The sequence below is a fragment of the Hippocampus guttulatus genome, chromosome 19 (genome assembly GCF_054856545.1).
Source record: "Hippocampus guttulatus isolate MCC_2025c chromosome 19, RoL_Hgut_1.0, whole genome shotgun sequence".
NCBI classification, from domain to species: domain Eukaryota; kingdom Metazoa; phylum Chordata; class Actinopteri; order Syngnathiformes; family Syngnathidae; genus Hippocampus; species Hippocampus guttulatus.
This window is the reverse complement of record NC_141279.1, coordinates 1,979,229-1,996,088: the sequence shown is the minus strand read 5'-3', so window position 1 is coordinate 1,996,088 and position 16,860 is coordinate 1,979,229. Positions and strand designations below refer to the sequence as shown.

General features: G+C 38.9%; 1 protein-coding gene across 2 annotated transcripts in view; it reads right to left on the bottom strand.

The window, feature by feature from the left end:
• The window catches only part of ryr2a (ryanodine receptor 2a (cardiac)), an 80,762-nt gene that overhangs the window by 11,242 nt on the left and 52,660 nt on the right, over positions 1-16,860 (bottom strand). The window contains exons 67-98 of one of the 2 annotated variants that reach the window (XM_086139137.1): positions 16,463-16,523; positions 15,898-16,136; positions 15,546-15,627; positions 14,924-15,054; positions 14,588-14,715; positions 14,306-14,498; positions 13,517-13,599; positions 12,716-12,873; positions 11,768-11,855; positions 11,593-11,685; positions 11,248-11,418; positions 10,921-10,980; positions 10,111-10,245; positions 9,701-9,813; positions 9,138-9,234; positions 7,939-8,045; positions 7,779-7,830; positions 7,626-7,676; positions 7,454-7,553; positions 7,198-7,277; positions 7,042-7,118; positions 6,329-6,402; positions 5,107-5,172; positions 4,127-4,207; positions 3,965-4,053; positions 3,296-3,424; positions 2,964-3,068; positions 2,406-2,487; positions 1,934-2,092; positions 1,700-1,854; positions 1,135-1,350; positions 680-952 (exon numbers count right to left, since the gene is read on the bottom strand). In XM_086139137.1, coding sequence (XP_085995263.1) covers positions 680-952; positions 1,135-1,350; positions 1,700-1,854; positions 1,934-2,092; positions 2,406-2,487; positions 2,964-3,068; positions 3,296-3,424; positions 3,965-4,053; positions 4,127-4,207; positions 5,107-5,172; positions 6,329-6,402; positions 7,042-7,118; positions 7,198-7,277; positions 7,454-7,553; positions 7,626-7,676; positions 7,779-7,830; positions 7,939-8,045; positions 9,138-9,234; positions 9,701-9,813; positions 10,111-10,245; positions 10,921-10,980; positions 11,248-11,418; positions 11,593-11,685; positions 11,768-11,855; positions 12,716-12,873; positions 13,517-13,599; positions 14,306-14,498; positions 14,588-14,715; positions 14,924-15,054; positions 15,546-15,627; positions 15,898-16,136; positions 16,463-16,523 — 3,728 coding nt within the window. The remainder of the gene's footprint in view (positions 1-679; positions 953-1,134; positions 1,351-1,699; positions 1,855-1,933; positions 2,093-2,405; positions 2,488-2,963; positions 3,069-3,295; positions 3,425-3,964; positions 4,054-4,126; positions 4,208-5,106; positions 5,173-6,328; positions 6,403-7,041; positions 7,119-7,197; positions 7,278-7,453; positions 7,554-7,625; positions 7,677-7,778; positions 7,831-7,938; positions 8,046-9,137; positions 9,235-9,700; positions 9,814-10,110; positions 10,246-10,920; positions 10,981-11,247; positions 11,419-11,592; positions 11,686-11,767; positions 11,856-12,715; positions 12,874-13,516; positions 13,600-14,305; positions 14,499-14,587; positions 14,716-14,923; positions 15,055-15,545; positions 15,628-15,897; positions 16,137-16,462; positions 16,524-16,860) is intronic. The other variant, XM_086139136.1, reaches the window with a different exon arrangement.

The following is a 16,860-nucleotide window of genomic DNA, read 5'->3' as shown; positions in this document are numbered from 1 at the left end:
AGTTATCTGAATAAGTCTTAATATGTTATGTGAGCATACCAGGCAGATTTGTCGTTTCTGCGTCATGCAACGTTAGCTTGTAACATACTTATTCAGCCTGTTGTTCTCTATTTTTATTTGCCTTTCAAGATGACATGTCTGTTCTTGGGATTGGATTTTATCACATAAATTTCCCCCAAAAATGCGACTTATACTAAGGAGCGACTTATCGTCCGGAAAATACGGTACTTAGATATTCAGTCACTTATGCTGACATGCAACATAGATAAAGTAATATTTCTTGATTTATTTCCATTGACTTTAGGATGAAAAACACCATTACAGTTACAATTAGTGTGTACAAAAAGTGCTATATGAATAAAGCATTGTTTATTTATTGGTAAGAGCTTCAATATGACTGGTACTGAGAAGTGAGTTAGCATTCAATTTGGTTGTTTGAAGGCAGATTGTGGAGCAAGATCATTTTCCCAAACCATTTCTAAGTACTAACTTAGAATTGCAATTGTCCACTCTATCGTCTTTGATTATTCATCATGTTGTTGTATTCTTTTGTAATCCGACTCACTTAAATGATTCAACTGTAAAATACCTCAACAACATGCATTAGTTGAATAGCTGTACGCCTGCATCTTTGCACATCATATCCATTTTATAACTAACTACAATTCGAGGGCCTGACCTTAATCAATAGGATCACATTGAACTGCAGCGCTTTCAGTGCCATGCGAACCATGGTAACTGAAAAGAAGCTTGTCTCGGGATTTTCCACATCTGGCCTCTCTTGGTCACTGTCCTCTTTCGCAGCTGAACGCTCGCCAGTGTCTGACATCTGAGCGGCCAGTTGCATTTCAAAGATGGTGTCCTCACAGAAATTGACAAACAATTCCATCTTTTCCTTCTCGCCTCCTTCATTGACCACATCAAAGATGAACTGGCGCTTGGATTCTTTAACCTAAGGTTGGGTTACATAAGAAAAAAAAATGTTGAGACTTGACAAAGCAAACCCTGAAAGTAGGTCAATCCACTGGAAGTAGCATAGATTAAAACCCATTCAGTACCAGCCAATTCTGGACCAAGTCTGAAAAGACGTTTCAAAACGTCTTTGGGAGTGAATGAGTTAAATTAAAATCTTACCTGAGGTTTCTCCCACTGTGTTCGACTGGACTCACTGATCTCAAAGTAGACCCTTTCAATACGCTTAGCACTGCCCATGATTTCAATCCTACCCAGGTAGGGTTGGAAGTAGTTGAGAACACTCTCCGCCAACTCCAGGAAGGTGTGCAGTCGGTTGTCATGAGGCATATGCTCTGACAAGTTGGTCAACAACACAGCCACATTGAAGCCAATGTCCTTTAAATCACAGTAGTGTTCTCAGTGGATTTTATTTCAAACATTTCTCACCACACAGACCATGACAATGATATTCATTTATGAAAAGCTGCGTCCAAAACAAATAATGAAGCAAGACTATTACTGGAAAATCCATTGTTGCAAATGTGTGAATAGCTGCTGACTACATTATATGCACTCTGCAATGGACTACGATAGACCAGTATGTCTCAAAATCAATGCTGCATAATCCATCAAGTAGCTGTTGATATGTGAATCACCTACAGTACGTTAGAAAATTACATGGGAACGGGTCAGAGTGTAAATTACACATAGAGAGTGCAGTAAAGCCAATTTTTATTTTTATTACCTTCGCTGGTTCATGAAAGCGCTCCACAAATTCCTCATAGTGCAGGAGTTCATTTTCATCCGTTTCGGCACAGGAGAGAAGGAACTCGGTCTCGGACTGTGTGTAGTGCTTATGATTCTCCATTGCCTTCTGGAAGTCCCTCTTGGATATTAAACCTTTCATTTCATTTGTTCATCAATACCATTAGAATTATCAGATGCGACGCATTCACAGTTTCTGAAAACAGACACTTGCCTTTTCCATCAGGGTCGTACTCTTTAAAGGCATCTGAGGAGGTGACATCTTTCAGCTTGAGGAACATATCAAAGAACTTCAAAATCATTTCGACATTGTTTGATGATTCCACCAGCATGTCAACCATCTGCTTTCCAATGGTCCCATGAACCACATTGCCTGCCGATACAAAACAGCGCTGACATTTACAGTATATGTTCAAATAAAAACAAAACAGATATTTCTGTAGAAATGAGTGATGGGGTCGTGATGATATGTGGCAGTGCTGAGTCTTCTATCTCATCATTAACGTTGCATCCAAATTCAATGAATAGTGTTTTATGTCATGCGAATCTGCATTTTCTCCCATCAACTGATATTTATATGTCACTACTGGAGCATAAGAGATAAAATCGATAACCCAATAGCTGGCTATGTCATTTTTTTTTCTATTGTTACTAGATAGCCCATGAGTATAAGATGATCGTCATACCCTCCATCATTGAAAGCAACATGACCACCATGTCTTTCTGAAGATCCATCAGTTCTTTCAGTAACTCAATCTGACTCGAGTCCTGAAGGGAAAACACATTACAAATAGCATCCAGTCATTTCTTCGAGCACACCAACAAACTAACCAACAAAGAAAGGTACAGTGTAATCTCGGTTCACAAAATCCCTTGTTTATGAATAAATCAGCTGACAAGCCAAATTTTCAAACAAAACTTGCTATGGTTCATGAGCTGTGCTTCAGTCAAGTAAAAAGGACCGACAGAGGTTTCCATGGGACATTTGCGGCAAAAATTGCATTTGTGAACATTAAGGGATACCAGCACAGTTGCAGAGCAAATTACGTTTCTGAACCTAGGTTCCACTGTTGTAGTAATTCTGGAAAATAAAGCATACTTAATGAATGAAAAGACGATGAAAGATGAGTGTATTTTATGGTATATCACTATAATTAAAAACATTTATAATAATAAAAATTCATTTAAAATAAATGATCAATTCTACTTCATTCAGCCACTGTTTTTATTTCAGTAGAACATACCTGAGACAATTTCATCTGCATATGAGCAAAGACATGGAGAAATCCAACTACAGCATCCCACAGACGACTATGTGCCAAACTCTGCTGATTGCCAGTACATGGACCCTGTCACAAGCAAAAAAAAACAACAAAAAAAAGTAGCTTCTAATATTCATCTGTATGAATCGAAATCTGCCCATGCAGTGATGTTTACAACATGGTATCCATTTCAAGAAATCATTAAAACTCATTCAGTACCAGCCAATTCTGGACCAAGTCTGAAAAGACGTTTAAAAACGTCTTTGGGAGTGAATGAGTTAAAGATTTCTATGAACCTGTCTGGATTATCGTACCTGGATATACTCTGTGAGTGTGTTGAACACCTGCTTGGCAACATTAATTGCCTTTGAGAAGTTCCTCTGTCCCTGCTCATCAATTACATCCTTGCCGGAGTAATACCAGTAGAAATCACTAATAGACTCCTACGAACAAAGGGACAGGAGAAGTTTGTGGTGTCAAAGAAAAAAAAAATCATGAATACTGCAATCAAAGTAAGAGTAGCACAATCGTGTACCGCAAGTTGACTCCACGAGACTAACAGGTAGGTATTTGGAAAAGTGCTAGCGTAACAAATGATCAATTTATTACAGCAGTTCCTCAAGCTTTGGGATGGACTGTGACATAACTCAATTTACTTAGATATCAAATCTGAATGACTACAATAACCACACATGTTTCGGGTGGGTTTCAATTAAAGCCAAATGTAAAGACAACAACTGTTCCTCAAAACTATTTTGGAAATTTACGGATGTGTCAGTAGTCTCTCGCTAGTGATTGTACATTTACGTGCTTTTATGTTGGTTATTTATCTTATTTATCTATAATCAATTCAGCCTAACCCTAATGGCAACCATAACGAACATAAACATACAGTCCGAGAGTGTGAGTTTGACAACCTACTCCAAAATTAATACATTCTGAGAAAAACATTGACTTTTAAAATGAAAACTACGGGTACCAACCTGTACTCTTAGGAGGTAGTCGACAGTCGAGATGATGATGTTGACGGTTGTATTGTTACCTGTTTGAGTCCTTAAGTAGTTCTGGAAATCTGCAATGAACAAAGGTATGTAAAAACATAAACTTGAATATTAAGGTCGTGAAAGGCGAATCGAGAAAAATACCCGAGTTGTGTCCTTCACAGAGAAGCTGAAGGAAGCGGAAGAGGTCACAGGTAAACTTATCATCCTGCATAACCTTCTCACCTGTCCCAAACAGAAGAAACACACACAGAGACCACACAGGCACAAAACACACACACACACACACACACACACACGTATTTACAATACAAAAAGACACATGCAGACAAAAATAAGCTGGTAATCCCAAGGACATGGGCGTATGCAAATACAAAGTAGGTAAAATAATGTATGTACACATTTATACAGTTCCATTTAGAAAAAAAAGGCATTCACAAAAAAAAAAAAAAAAAAGTCATGGACTACAGCAGTGTTTCTCAAACCCCGTGTGCCGCGGGAAAATATCCAATTTGTATGCATGCCTGTGTGGTCTGTTGCCCAGAAAGTAATCGTGTAGTACCCTCCCATACCGCTAGGGAGCAGTAACAGCTGGCCAATTGCCTTGTGTTTAGACGAGAGACAAGCGAATTTGTGACGCATGAATGCAGGACGACGGTGAAAAAATAGATATGAAAGATGATAAAATACTTTTTTCTTTGTGTTCGTTTGATTCCAATTCAAGCTGTTATAACGTCATTCTTCAATGTTAAAAACGGTTATAGTAACAATATAACACGTTAATTGTTACAATAAGCGGGGGGGGGGGGGTTCACATTTTCAACTAGTGGTGTGCCGCGAGATTCTTTCAATGAAAGAAGTGTGCCTTGGCTCAAAAAAGTTTGAAAAACACTGGAATATAGAATATAGCAGCAGACAACAAATTAGAATCGAGTCATTGAAATGTGAATAGAATACAATAATCTAAATAGATCATTGTTCTAGAGCCCATTTGATGCGATATTTCTGGGTGAGTGGTGAAGAGCCAGAAAATGCCTAAGTGGACATGTCTTTAAATTGCAGCATGTTATAGTCAGTCGTAGTGTGAGGGGAAAATGTGTCAATCAGTAAGTAGTCAAAAATACATTTGCAAAGGTAAAATAGATGACTGATAAAAAGCTGCTTTGAACCACAAAATGCAAAGAAAGGATCTTCGGAGAAAGAATGACGCAACACAACAAATAAGAATTATAGAGTACAATCACATAAAACAAGAACATAACATATAATAATACATATAATACATATGACAACAAAGAGGACCAGGCAGAGGGCAATTTCAATTTATGTTGCAGACGCAAATTAAGTAAATGACACAAAATACTTTATGGTAGGAAACGTTTTCGCTATCTGTTGTGTTGTTAATATCAAATCTGAAAGTGGTTAGTGGTGGCCCTCATAAGATGGACACATTTTAAAATATCTACTTTTTTTCTGACAGCAAAGATCCGCACTCTGCAATATATTTTTTCGTTATTGTACTCACTATTTTTGGAGCATTATTTATTATTTATATTAACATTATTATTATTATTATTATTATCTAGGATTCATAATTAAAGTATTTATTACAAGACCTTACCATAAATAATTTTCAATTTGATGTGTATACGCAGCACTTTTTACATCACCATCTCAACCGGGGGGGCTGACCCATTTTTGGCTGAAGATCTACTTTTCGATCATGATGTGCGTTAGTTTAACGGTAGCATGTACGGCGGAGTGTTCTCCTGTTGTAGCTAATTCAGTGCAAAGGATGCCAGCTTGCACTGTGATCGTACGTTATGAAAAACTCACTCCTCGGAGCCTTTTAAAGCTGCTCCGCTTCCACAAGAAGGAGGCCGATTGCCTTGTCCAACCATATAGCTCTGCCTCTGGTTATCAAGGTAATTGGTTATGCAGTACTGCGGCAAAGTCAGCCCTTCCTCGCTTTTAGAACGGACCACCCCCGCAAAACAGGCTAAATTCTGGGGTGCTTAAACACTGAGATGTGCTGCATTTCTAAATCCTTGGAGTATTTTGACAAAAATCATTTTAGAGCCAGGTTATTAAGACACCTGAGACCTGTTTTGAATTGTGAAAAATGTGTATGTCTCCTTTAAAATCATTAACAAAGCTGTGTGGTGACTCAAGTGACCGATGCAAGTGGTAATCTGATTTAGTTGGCGCATTTCGGCTCTACGTTGGTAAATATTACAGAGTCAAGATGTGCCACGCTCACAGATCTTGGTAAAAAGAGTGACTGTCATAATTAAAGCAAAAGGTGCTAATGCGACACCCTTGGAACATATTTTTTCTACGTTTTACCTGATCCTTCCTCAGTGATCATTCCCAGTCCTTCTGCTTTGTTCTGTCTCTCAAATGCATTTAGATCTAGAACACTGAGAAAAAGAGTGTCATATTGTCAAAACTCTAACTCGTCATGCGAACAAAGGAAGTTAAAGGAACACTCAAGTGGTCATTCGTAATGTCGGTTTAATTTACTGTATTTTCCGCACTAAAAGGCGCACCTAAAAGCCTTCCATTTTCTCACAAGCTTACAGCGCGCCTTAAAATCCGATGCGCCTTGTGTATGGTTATTACGGTAACATGTCGACCCCAAAATGGCTCCTTGCTCGAGACATGCTAACAACGCAAAGTTCAAACTTAAGGCGATCGGGTTATGCAGTTGAACGCGGAAATAGAGCAGCGGCAAGAGAGTTCAACGTTAACGAGTCAATGTTCTAACTTGCTGTTGGTTAAGTGAACTGTGTCGCTGCTTTGTTTGATGCGTTTTACTGACATCTGATCGTTCTGTTGGAATTTCCTTGAGCATAGCTCCATCTAGTGGATGCATTGTAGATTGCGTCTTATAATGCGGTGCGTCCAATATATGAATTTTTTTTTTACAAAATACGCCATTTATTGAAGGTGCGCCTCATAATCCAGTGCGCCTTTTCATGTGGAAAATACGGTAATATTAAAATTATAGTTTCAATTAAATGTTTAACTGTCAACTTTCTAAATCATTCTACTGTTACCTGCACAACTGCATGAGGCCAGCAAGGCTCTGAAAGAATCCCACGTCCTTTCGATTCTTCAGATAATCCAGCATTTTCTGTCCACAGATCAGGCAATTTATTTGTAAGCCGTCACATTTAAAATGCAGCATATGGACAGGAGGGACGATAACAAACCAGTTGTACTGTCGAGTTTCCTCCATTGAGAATTGCAATGCCGAGTTTGAGAGTTGAGGCGACCATGGGACCCATCTCACCTGGTTCAAAAGAATCAAACACTCAAGGTCATGTACAAATTTGTACTGGATCCGGTTTGTTTCATTCATTCATTTCATTGAAGTACCATAACAACTTTTATTTAAGTAGACTGATGATTGTTTTTCATTTTTACATTATTCATGTATTAAGACGAATACAAAGTAAAAAGCCGTACCTTTGCTGGCGCTAATGGTCTGAAGTACCATCTCAGCAGCTCCGCGATCATGAAGCCTTTCCTGCTGGTATAACAGCTTCTGCTTTTCCATCTCCTTCTCCTATTCAAGAAAATGGAGGAATGGGAGATGTTGGAGTGGAAACGACAGACGAGTCAAACAAAGAAAACCTACTTCGAAACTTTTCACTTCCTCCCCGTCTTCATCTTCTTCATCATGGCAGCTCTGAGAAAGGGTAATGAAACAAAAAACAAAGAAACGAGTGAATAAACTGTGGGGAGTTGATATCATTAACCAAATTTTAAAAAATAATATTTGGCAGGGAACCTTGGCCATGATATCAGCATAAGCCATGTAGAGCTGATCTTCATCCAGTTTACTACAACAGTCAACATGTCCATTATTTGATTCTGAAATGCTAAAAAACAACAACAACAACAACAAAAAACCCAGACATTCCGCGACATGCAACGTGAGTGTAACCCACCACTTGTCTGTCAGAGCCGTTCTACTGAAAAGCTGGATGAGCTGATGGAGTGGATCGATGCGTTTCATTCCCTCGACCTCTTCAAATGGCTCTTGGTCACTTGATTTCTAAAGCGCATTTTCAGCACTTGTTAATTCTACGACTTCCGAGCAATACATCGACATTTGCAAGCCTCGCTTATTCAACTGAGAAATAGAATAATAAGACAATTCATTCCCAGCTCCCTGTGTCTGTGACATACCGTATTGGCCTGAATATAAGACGGCCCTGATTATAAGACGACCCCCTCTTTTTCAAGACTCAAGTTTGAAAAAAGACTTTTTGAACACCAAATTAATTTTTGTACATAAAATAATTACAGTACATTTGAAACCAATGATTATAACAATATATTTGAGAGAAAAATCATGTTATTTTGCCTCATTCGGAAATGAATGGCTTCTGGTTTTTGAAATGTAAATTACATCATAACTTCTCCTTAACCTGGCCGATCTTCGGCCCACGTTTCTCCAGATTGTCACTACGTTTCTCCTTTTCTGTTAACGCTTCTATTATTTTCTTCTCTTTTCCTTCTTACCGCTATTTTTTATTTTTCTTCTTCATGCTACCGCTATTTTTATTTTTATTCTTCGTGGCAGGGGTTCACTTTGGCCTGGGGTATTCGCTTCATTGATATCTGGCGCCATCTAGCGTCGTGAATGGGTATAATGTCTTGACCCCGAATATAAGACGACTCCCACTTTTTCAGTCTTATTTCAATGCAAAAAACACCGTCTTATATTCGGGCCAATACGATACTTTCATCAAGGATCAAGAATGATAGCACATTGTTTTGTGTCTTGTTGTCAACAAACTCATTTCATTTCTGTCAAATGACGGCATATACTGTACGACCGCGTAATGGTACCTTTACATTACTAAAAGTCTTTCGATACAGTGAACCCTCATTCATCGCAGGGGTTACGTTTCAAAAAGAACCCGCGATAGGTGAAACCTGTGAAGTAGTATTCAAGACGCAAGGGAGCGCTTTCAGGGAAGATGCCTTTGAACATTCTCATTCATCCAGCTCATTATTTTCGAAAATGTTGCACTGCTTCCTGACCAGGCTTCAACAAAATGAGATGCATAAATTAAAGAGAATTTGCTAAATCTGAACGCTCTTGTGCCTAAAACTGCAACTGTACGCCGCGTGAACTTACAGCAAGGTCCTCTATGAGTTTATCCTCAAAGAAGTGTTCTTCCGCCTCAATCCAGGATTTCTCATAGCCCTGGAGGAACAAGTTGACAGCCCGATGTCTAGATTGGAGGAGATCATTCATAGACTCAATCATTTGCATGTAGTATAGTAATGTAACTGATTAAAAAAAAAGTACAGTGTGCGCTAGAGTGCAAAAAGTTAGCGATATTTGGCTTTTCTGTAAAATTTAAGGACAAGCCTAAAATGCATTCAAACCTTTCCCAGGGACTTTAATGTGACCTTTTCAAACATTTTGAATACAGATGTCCAACTATTTCATGTTTGAGTACTTTTTGCACAAGTTGCTGTTCTTTAACGATGAGCTTAACTGCAAAATTCACAAGGCGTTTGATCCTTGAATCAACCGATAAATCCGGGTTCAATTGGAGCATCACCAGTGCGTCCTTCTACTTAAATGTCCTACTTTCATAATATGATATCACTGTAGCGTAAACCTTTTACATTTTGCATACATTTCACCCGAAAGCCAAATATCCTTAACTTTTTGTAAGTTGTGCAATTTACCTGGGCAGATTGTAGAGAGGAGCCATCCTGAAGCAAGCAACTACAGCTCTCTTTCTCTGTTTGGACAGTAACTTGTGCCACACGGCCTTTTTACTGCGCTGAGGAGGCTCAACCTGAAAGGACAACAAGACTCAGAGGCTTTACAGTTCATGTATGTTTTAAGGGGAAAAAAAGGGTGAACACAAAACTTGAATAGAAGACCTTTAGAAGAAATATAATATTTTCTATGGATCTTTTCGAATGATTATCATTGTATCTGTAATTCAGATTTCATAATTTCACAATTGTATTTTTAGCAATAGCATAATAGGTAAACGTGATGATTTTGGAACCATAACAGTGATATTACTGTGTATGTGTAAAATGTTTTATCTCCGACTGTAAGCAATAAATTTTATTCTAACTATAACCTGGTCCAAGTGGAAGAGGACATGAGCAATGTCCAGCACTCTTTCCACATTCTTCTCTGGGTCTAAGGCATTCCCGCAGTGATTCAGAATGTCTCTGTACAGGGCCCTTTGCCAGCGAATAGCAGGGTCCTGCAACTTGAAATGCACACAAACAAATGCAACATGACCGAAATCAGTTGACATCAAACCTTTGACACCATGTACCACCTGGAAATGCCTATTACCATAATGGCCAATATTAAAACAGACAGGCGTAAAAACAAGCCCAATTCCAATGAAGTTGGGTCATTATGTTTAACATAAATAAACATCGAATACTTGAGCAGTAATTTTTTTTTTTTCAAGTTACGGGGGTGTCAAACTCATTTTTGTCGTGGGCCACATTGTAGTTACGGTTTCCGTTTGGAGGACCGTTATGAATTTTGGGAAACCATTTAAATGTTTAATCCCCTCCACATATTACATACACTGCGCACAACAAATTGATGGTCCACTAGTTTTAAAATCAGAAGTCAAGAATAATGACTGTTATTGTGGATTACATATGACAATTTGAAATTTTGGTTCAGACTTTAGCAAGCATCATGGAACTTGACATGCTTGATTTGCTTTCGCGGGCCACATAAAATGGTGTGGCGGGACAGATCTGGCCCCCGGGCCTTGACTTTGACACCTGTGTTCTAGAATGTACCACTCTTCGTAATAGGTAATACCACATTTTGAGATCCACAGTAAATCATCCAAAGTGCATCCATCACATCCTCTGCTGTAAAGATTTGACAAACCTAATTTACTGTGAATGACGTGTACCTTTCCTTGTAGATGGAGATTGTTTCGAATGACTTCGCGCACTTCATCCTCAGTGTCTTTCTGTAAAAATAAAATCTGTCATAGCCTTTCAAATGACAAATCCAAGCACTGTATAATTTCAAAATTGATCACAGCAAAGGCATGGCTGCAGATATTTGTGATAACCTGTGTTTAATCCCCATTGTGATGAATTGTAAGCCATTTTTAGGAAATGAATTACAATAGAAGCAGAAGATTAAAAAATAAATAAAAAGGATTTACGAGTAATGTGAGGATAAACGGTTTGGAAAATGGATGGATGGATGGAAGCTGTTTTCCCTTTAATACCTGTGAGAATCGGCTCTTAGCTAGAGCAATGAGGTCTTGTTCACCAGGAACACAAACATTAAGTCCTACGGGCAGCAGTCGCTTCAGCGCTGCCACGATCAGACTGGTCTGCATTGAATATCGGTCTCCCTTTCTCCTCAACTTCTTCCTCTCCTGGTATGAGACTATGACCTAGAGCGGAGTTTGGCCACAGGGGGATAACAGACACAGACAATGAAATAAATAGTTGATTATTTTGCCCCTATATGCCAAGAAATTATAAACCTTCAGTGACATCAGTGATAATCTCTGTATATTAGTTGGTTACTAAAAAATAAATCGGGTTATAAAAGTGGTATATCATACCTTTGACATTTTGCACTTGGAATCTGAGATGAGGAAGGACATGTTGTTGATTTCATTCTGAACCACAAAATTCTGTTCCTCTCTCTTGAAGTTCTGTATTAGGGAAAAGTGATTTTATCTTTTAAGGGAGGGGTGGGGCGATGCCCTATGTGAGGCCATGTTTTCACTGCCTTACATGAGACTTTGCCCAGAAGATAAAAACTTCAGCCACCATCTGGAACAACACTTCTGCCTCTGGATTCGACTCTTTCAGCCATGTTGCCCTGTCAGAATATTAAGAAATTTGATTACATTCAAATTCGATTTTAAGTCATGAAATCACGAGAAATGCTTGTACAGTGAAACTCCTCTACACCGAAACCGACATGGGCGAAAATCCCCCCTAGTGTGAAAAAATCTTCATGCATTAACACCATTCCCATTCTCCTGCCCCCCATACGACGAAAAAAAACCCTGTTGCGTTATACGAAATCTTTTTCTCTGCTCTTGCCTCACGACAAGATTCACTACAACGAAGTCTAATCCAACAGCGGCCTCTACTGCTTCGTTCGGAAATGGCAACAGCAACCACCACACTGGTTTACACATGCGCAGTAGTCCAGGAAGTATTTGTTATTGTTAGTTTCAGACGCAGCACAAACGTTGCATTGCTAAAATGGCTACAAAACGGACCTTTGGATGTCAAGCAGCTAAGACAAGAAGAGCTCTGACGCTGGAAGAGAGTGTAAAAGTGATCAGAATGAAAGACGGAGGAAGCAAAATAAAAGACATTATCCAAGAAATTGATGGAAGTGAAAGTGAATGCTGATCGTAAATTTCGCAATTTCTTTCTACACTGACTATATGAAGTGTCAAATAAGTGTATGCTCATACTTATGCATGATTGGAATAAAAATAAAGAGTACACATACGTTTGTGTGTGAGTGTGTGTGTGTGTGTGTGTGTGTGATTACATCTGAGATCAAATTTGCTACAGTGAAAAACCCCCGGTTGTGAAAAATTTCTTGCTGCAAACATGATTTCGTTATAGAGGAGTTTCACTGTAGTATGTAAATATTACAGGACAGTAAAAACAACTTAAAGTCGAGTCATTCATGTGTCGGAAACACCAAATGCATTTTACCTGTTGTAGTCAACAAATCGGATGAGAAGGGGATAAAAGGCGTAGAGGTCTCTGACAAGGACTGAGAATTGGTCCATGATGAGAAGCTCAGTTTCTGAGATCTCACCCCTGCCCTCTGCCTTGCTTTGCTCCTCATCCATCAGCACAACTTCTGCTTTCTACATATTATGACAAAGAAAAAAAAATCACAGACGAAAAACCGTTAACGTTGAACGCGACAGTCACCCTCGCCGTACATTCAATGCAAAGAAATTCAATTGAGAGCATTACATTGAACCCTTTCATGCACCCGATAACATGATAAGCTGTAGTAACCATTGTCCTTGAAGGGGTTAAAATCAAAAGAGCAAGCAGCGATGAACGGGTGTCCTTGCCAAATTTTTTCATGGCAACTCCTTGGGGGGCGGGGGGGGGAAAGGAAAAAACCCCCCACAAGCATCGAAGGAGTATGCTGTTGGCTATGAAAAAAATGAATAAATAAAATAAATCAACAAAAATCAGGATAAGGCATTTTAAAGATTGTTGGTCGGGCAGAAAATTGTGATCTGTGCAACCACACTTAAAATGGCTGCTTTAATAAAAAATGGATGACTTTGTAAATAGGTTCTTGAGACTTTTTCGTGTGGTCCTGTTATGATAGACGTGCACACGATTTTACCATGAGGAGCTACTGTGAGTGACTTTTTGGGAATCTTGTTTCGACCGTTAAAATGCATCTTTTTTTTACCAGTATACCTGCGAACAAAAATAGTTGTTGTTTTTTGTTTTCTATTCCATATGAAGCCACAAAGCAGTACTCACTTTTCTAAGTTTCTTCATCAGGGGCAAAAAGTGGGTCTTGAGCAACTGGGATTTGGCCTTGCTGATGATTGGTTGAGAAAACACTGAAGGAAAAAGAGAGGGGTTATTTATCTAACAGTTTTGCGGAATCCAGCGGCGTATTCATGAGGATGGGTTTTTTGAACTAACAAAAATTCATTCATTCATCAAATATATTTAACAAGCAGTTAATTACTTCTTTCAAATTGAAATAATAATGCCGAATTATTTTTCATGTTTTTATGTGTGCTTCTCTTTTAATTATCTAATTAAACATTTGGATATTTAATTTTATGTCAGTAAAACAAAATGTTTCCAAATGTTACATGTACATTTAACATGTTCAAATCCTTTTGTTTTATAATTGCATGAGTAAGGCGGTGGCCGACTGGTTATTACGTCCACCTCACAGGACAGAGGTCCAGGGTTCGAATGCGGGCGCTGTCCTTCCTGTGTGGAGTTTGCATGTTTTCCCAGTGCCTGCGTGGGATTTCTCCGGGTACTCCGGTTTCCTCCCATATCCCAAAACATGCAGAGGGGAGTGCCGATTTTCCACCAGCTTTCTATAGACGTTATTTGCGTCACTCAAAATGCATGCGGATATCGCGCTGGTGTTGGTGAATTACATGTTGTTTATCAACGAAGTTCATTTGTAAAGAGGAGGGCAATTTCTCCGCCAAATATGTGCATATCAGCTTATTTGAATACGCGAGACGCAAAAGTTATGCAATGTTTGAATGAACTCGGCCCTCGGGGTGTCATTCGGATTACCAGCTAGTCTTTTCATCCAGGCCCCCTCATCCACCCCTAAATTGTTGTAGATGATCTTCAAGATGTTTCCAAGTAATATGTTCATATGTTCGGAGGTCACAGATGTACAGCAGCTGTCGGCTCGGTCTGGGTTGTTCTCTGGCCCGTGTTCCCACCAGTGAGACATGTAGCTGCACAAAACTGGTAAAATCACCTGCATGAATAGAAACATTAAAAACCAGCTGGTTGTAGTTGTAGATGTCTTACTTGAGGTCGGTTGTCGGAAAAAAATTGATGACATACCTCCACGACATGAGGCATTTGAGTATATTTCATGCCAGACTCTGCCACCTCAATGATTTCTTCCAGAGATCTGTCCAAATTTGGAATCAGTGGACAAACATCTTCGACCTGGCTTGGCAGACCAAGAGCTGCAATGCAAAGCAGCTTATTCAAATATATACACACACACACAAATAATATTAACGCAAAAAGTACATTTGATGCCACACTTAAAAGCACTCTTTAAAAAAATAGACAGTTTGAATGCCTGCTTTGTCACAACTGCTTGCATTCTTTACGCAACCAATACGTGTGTGTGTGTGTGTGTTTGTGTGTGTGTTTTCAGCAAAATTGTACCAGTTCTGTCTTTAGGTCTTTTGCTGTTGTAGATTGAGAAGTTGTTGAAATTGTTGATGTGAGGTTCAAGGAAGGCAACCGGGAAGGCTGTTGAGAAAGCAGCCAAACATTTTCCTAATGCTGGCCGATGTCTGGAAAAGACAAGTTTCAAATGGAAAATAGTGCATGACGCATCAATAATTTCCTAAAAAGTATGCAACTGTGGGTTATCAGAAATAGTCCAACAAGAGCAGACAAATGACAAAGTTTTGTTACTATGGGTGCTTAATTACATATACAACAAGGGGCTTCAATCCTGTTCCTCGAGGGCCGCTGTCCTACCTCGATTCCCATCTCTCCCCTCCTGCATCACACCTGATTCAACTGATCAGGATCATTATCCAACTTCTTGCTCATTATCTGATCAGTTGAATCAGGTATGTTGCAGGAGGGAGAGATGCAAAATAGGCAGGACAGCGGCCCTCGAGGAACAGGATCGACGCCCCCTGCTCGACAGCCTTGGAGGCTTGATATAAAATACCCAAACAAACTCGAAAAGGCAAGAGTTCTTTACCTGCTCTATTGACTTGTTTCAATAAGAGAAATGAACATACTATGGTTGAAGGGATTATGACATACATACCTCTCAACATATATGCTTTCATTGGTTCCCAGAAAGTAGAGGCTCTTGAGAATTCTGTAGCAGGAAACCTGGACCTCATCGACTAATCAAGAGAGAATCAAAAATACAAGATTTCAATTCATCAATTCACATTCATGGGAAATGTCATTCATTGTTTAAAAATTAATTGTAGAATTAATTTTCAAATTTCAAAATGCCTCCCTTTATTGACTTTCACAAGTGTAACTTGGCATATGCATGTACAGGTACAAAAGAAAAAAAAATACCGTAGAGGAGCAAATCTGTGTCCCATTTATATGAATAAAATACACGTTTAAAATTCAAATAAAGTCGAAAAAATGGATGTACGCACATATCAGATCTTCTCCAAAATTATTCTTTCCAATGTGTTCAAACAAGGAGGACAGGATCGGAAGCAAGCCAAAGGTAGTGTAGTTGATGATCTGAGGGACTCCTCTGGGTTGTTCTTTGCTGTGAGTAAATTGACCAAGCTTCAAGTTCTCTTGCGTCTTCTCCAAAGCTTCCGCTGCACTGTCTAAGTAGGACTGAAGTGCTGTCTTGACTGATTCCAAGCCTGTCTTCATCACTGTCCTGATACAGGATAGCATTGAATTAGTTTGTTGGCTTTTGTCATTGATCATTGGATTGACAAAGATATTTGATCCAAATCCAGAATATTCGTAAAGTCAAAGGAAGCAAATAAACTCCTACACAAGGGGAACATATGATAAGATTTGACTGCGAGTGGCAGAAAGGAAGTGCTTATGACACATTTGTGATATATAGGCTACATATTTTTCTCTTTTTTTGCAGTTATTTTAACACCAGTTCATATCTATGGTACAGTGCCTTGTATTGTTAAGTGAGGTACTAAGTACGAACACAATTTCATAATAAACCTATTTTTTTCCCATTACCTGGCATCCAGACTTTGCCCCAGTATCTGCAAACAATTTACGATGGATGTGGCATTATTACCTAAGAGAGGAAATGAGAAATCAGAAGAAAAAAAATGAAAGCAAAGGAAGGGGAAAAAAAAGAAGACTACGTCAAATAATTTGACATGACAGCCACAGAGCACAAATCAGAAATTTAAGCTGTTGAGGAGTGGGGGATGGTGGGAGCAAAAGAAATAACTTCCATCATATACATTAAATAAAATATATAAAAATATATCTATTTCACAGCAAGGCATACCTTTTAGAGCTAAGAAAAAAAAATATGTTTTAAACAACAGTAAATTAACTCGTTCAGGAACAGTCATTTCTAGAGCAAGTCTGAAAAGACGTTTAAAAACGTCTTTGGGAGTGAATGA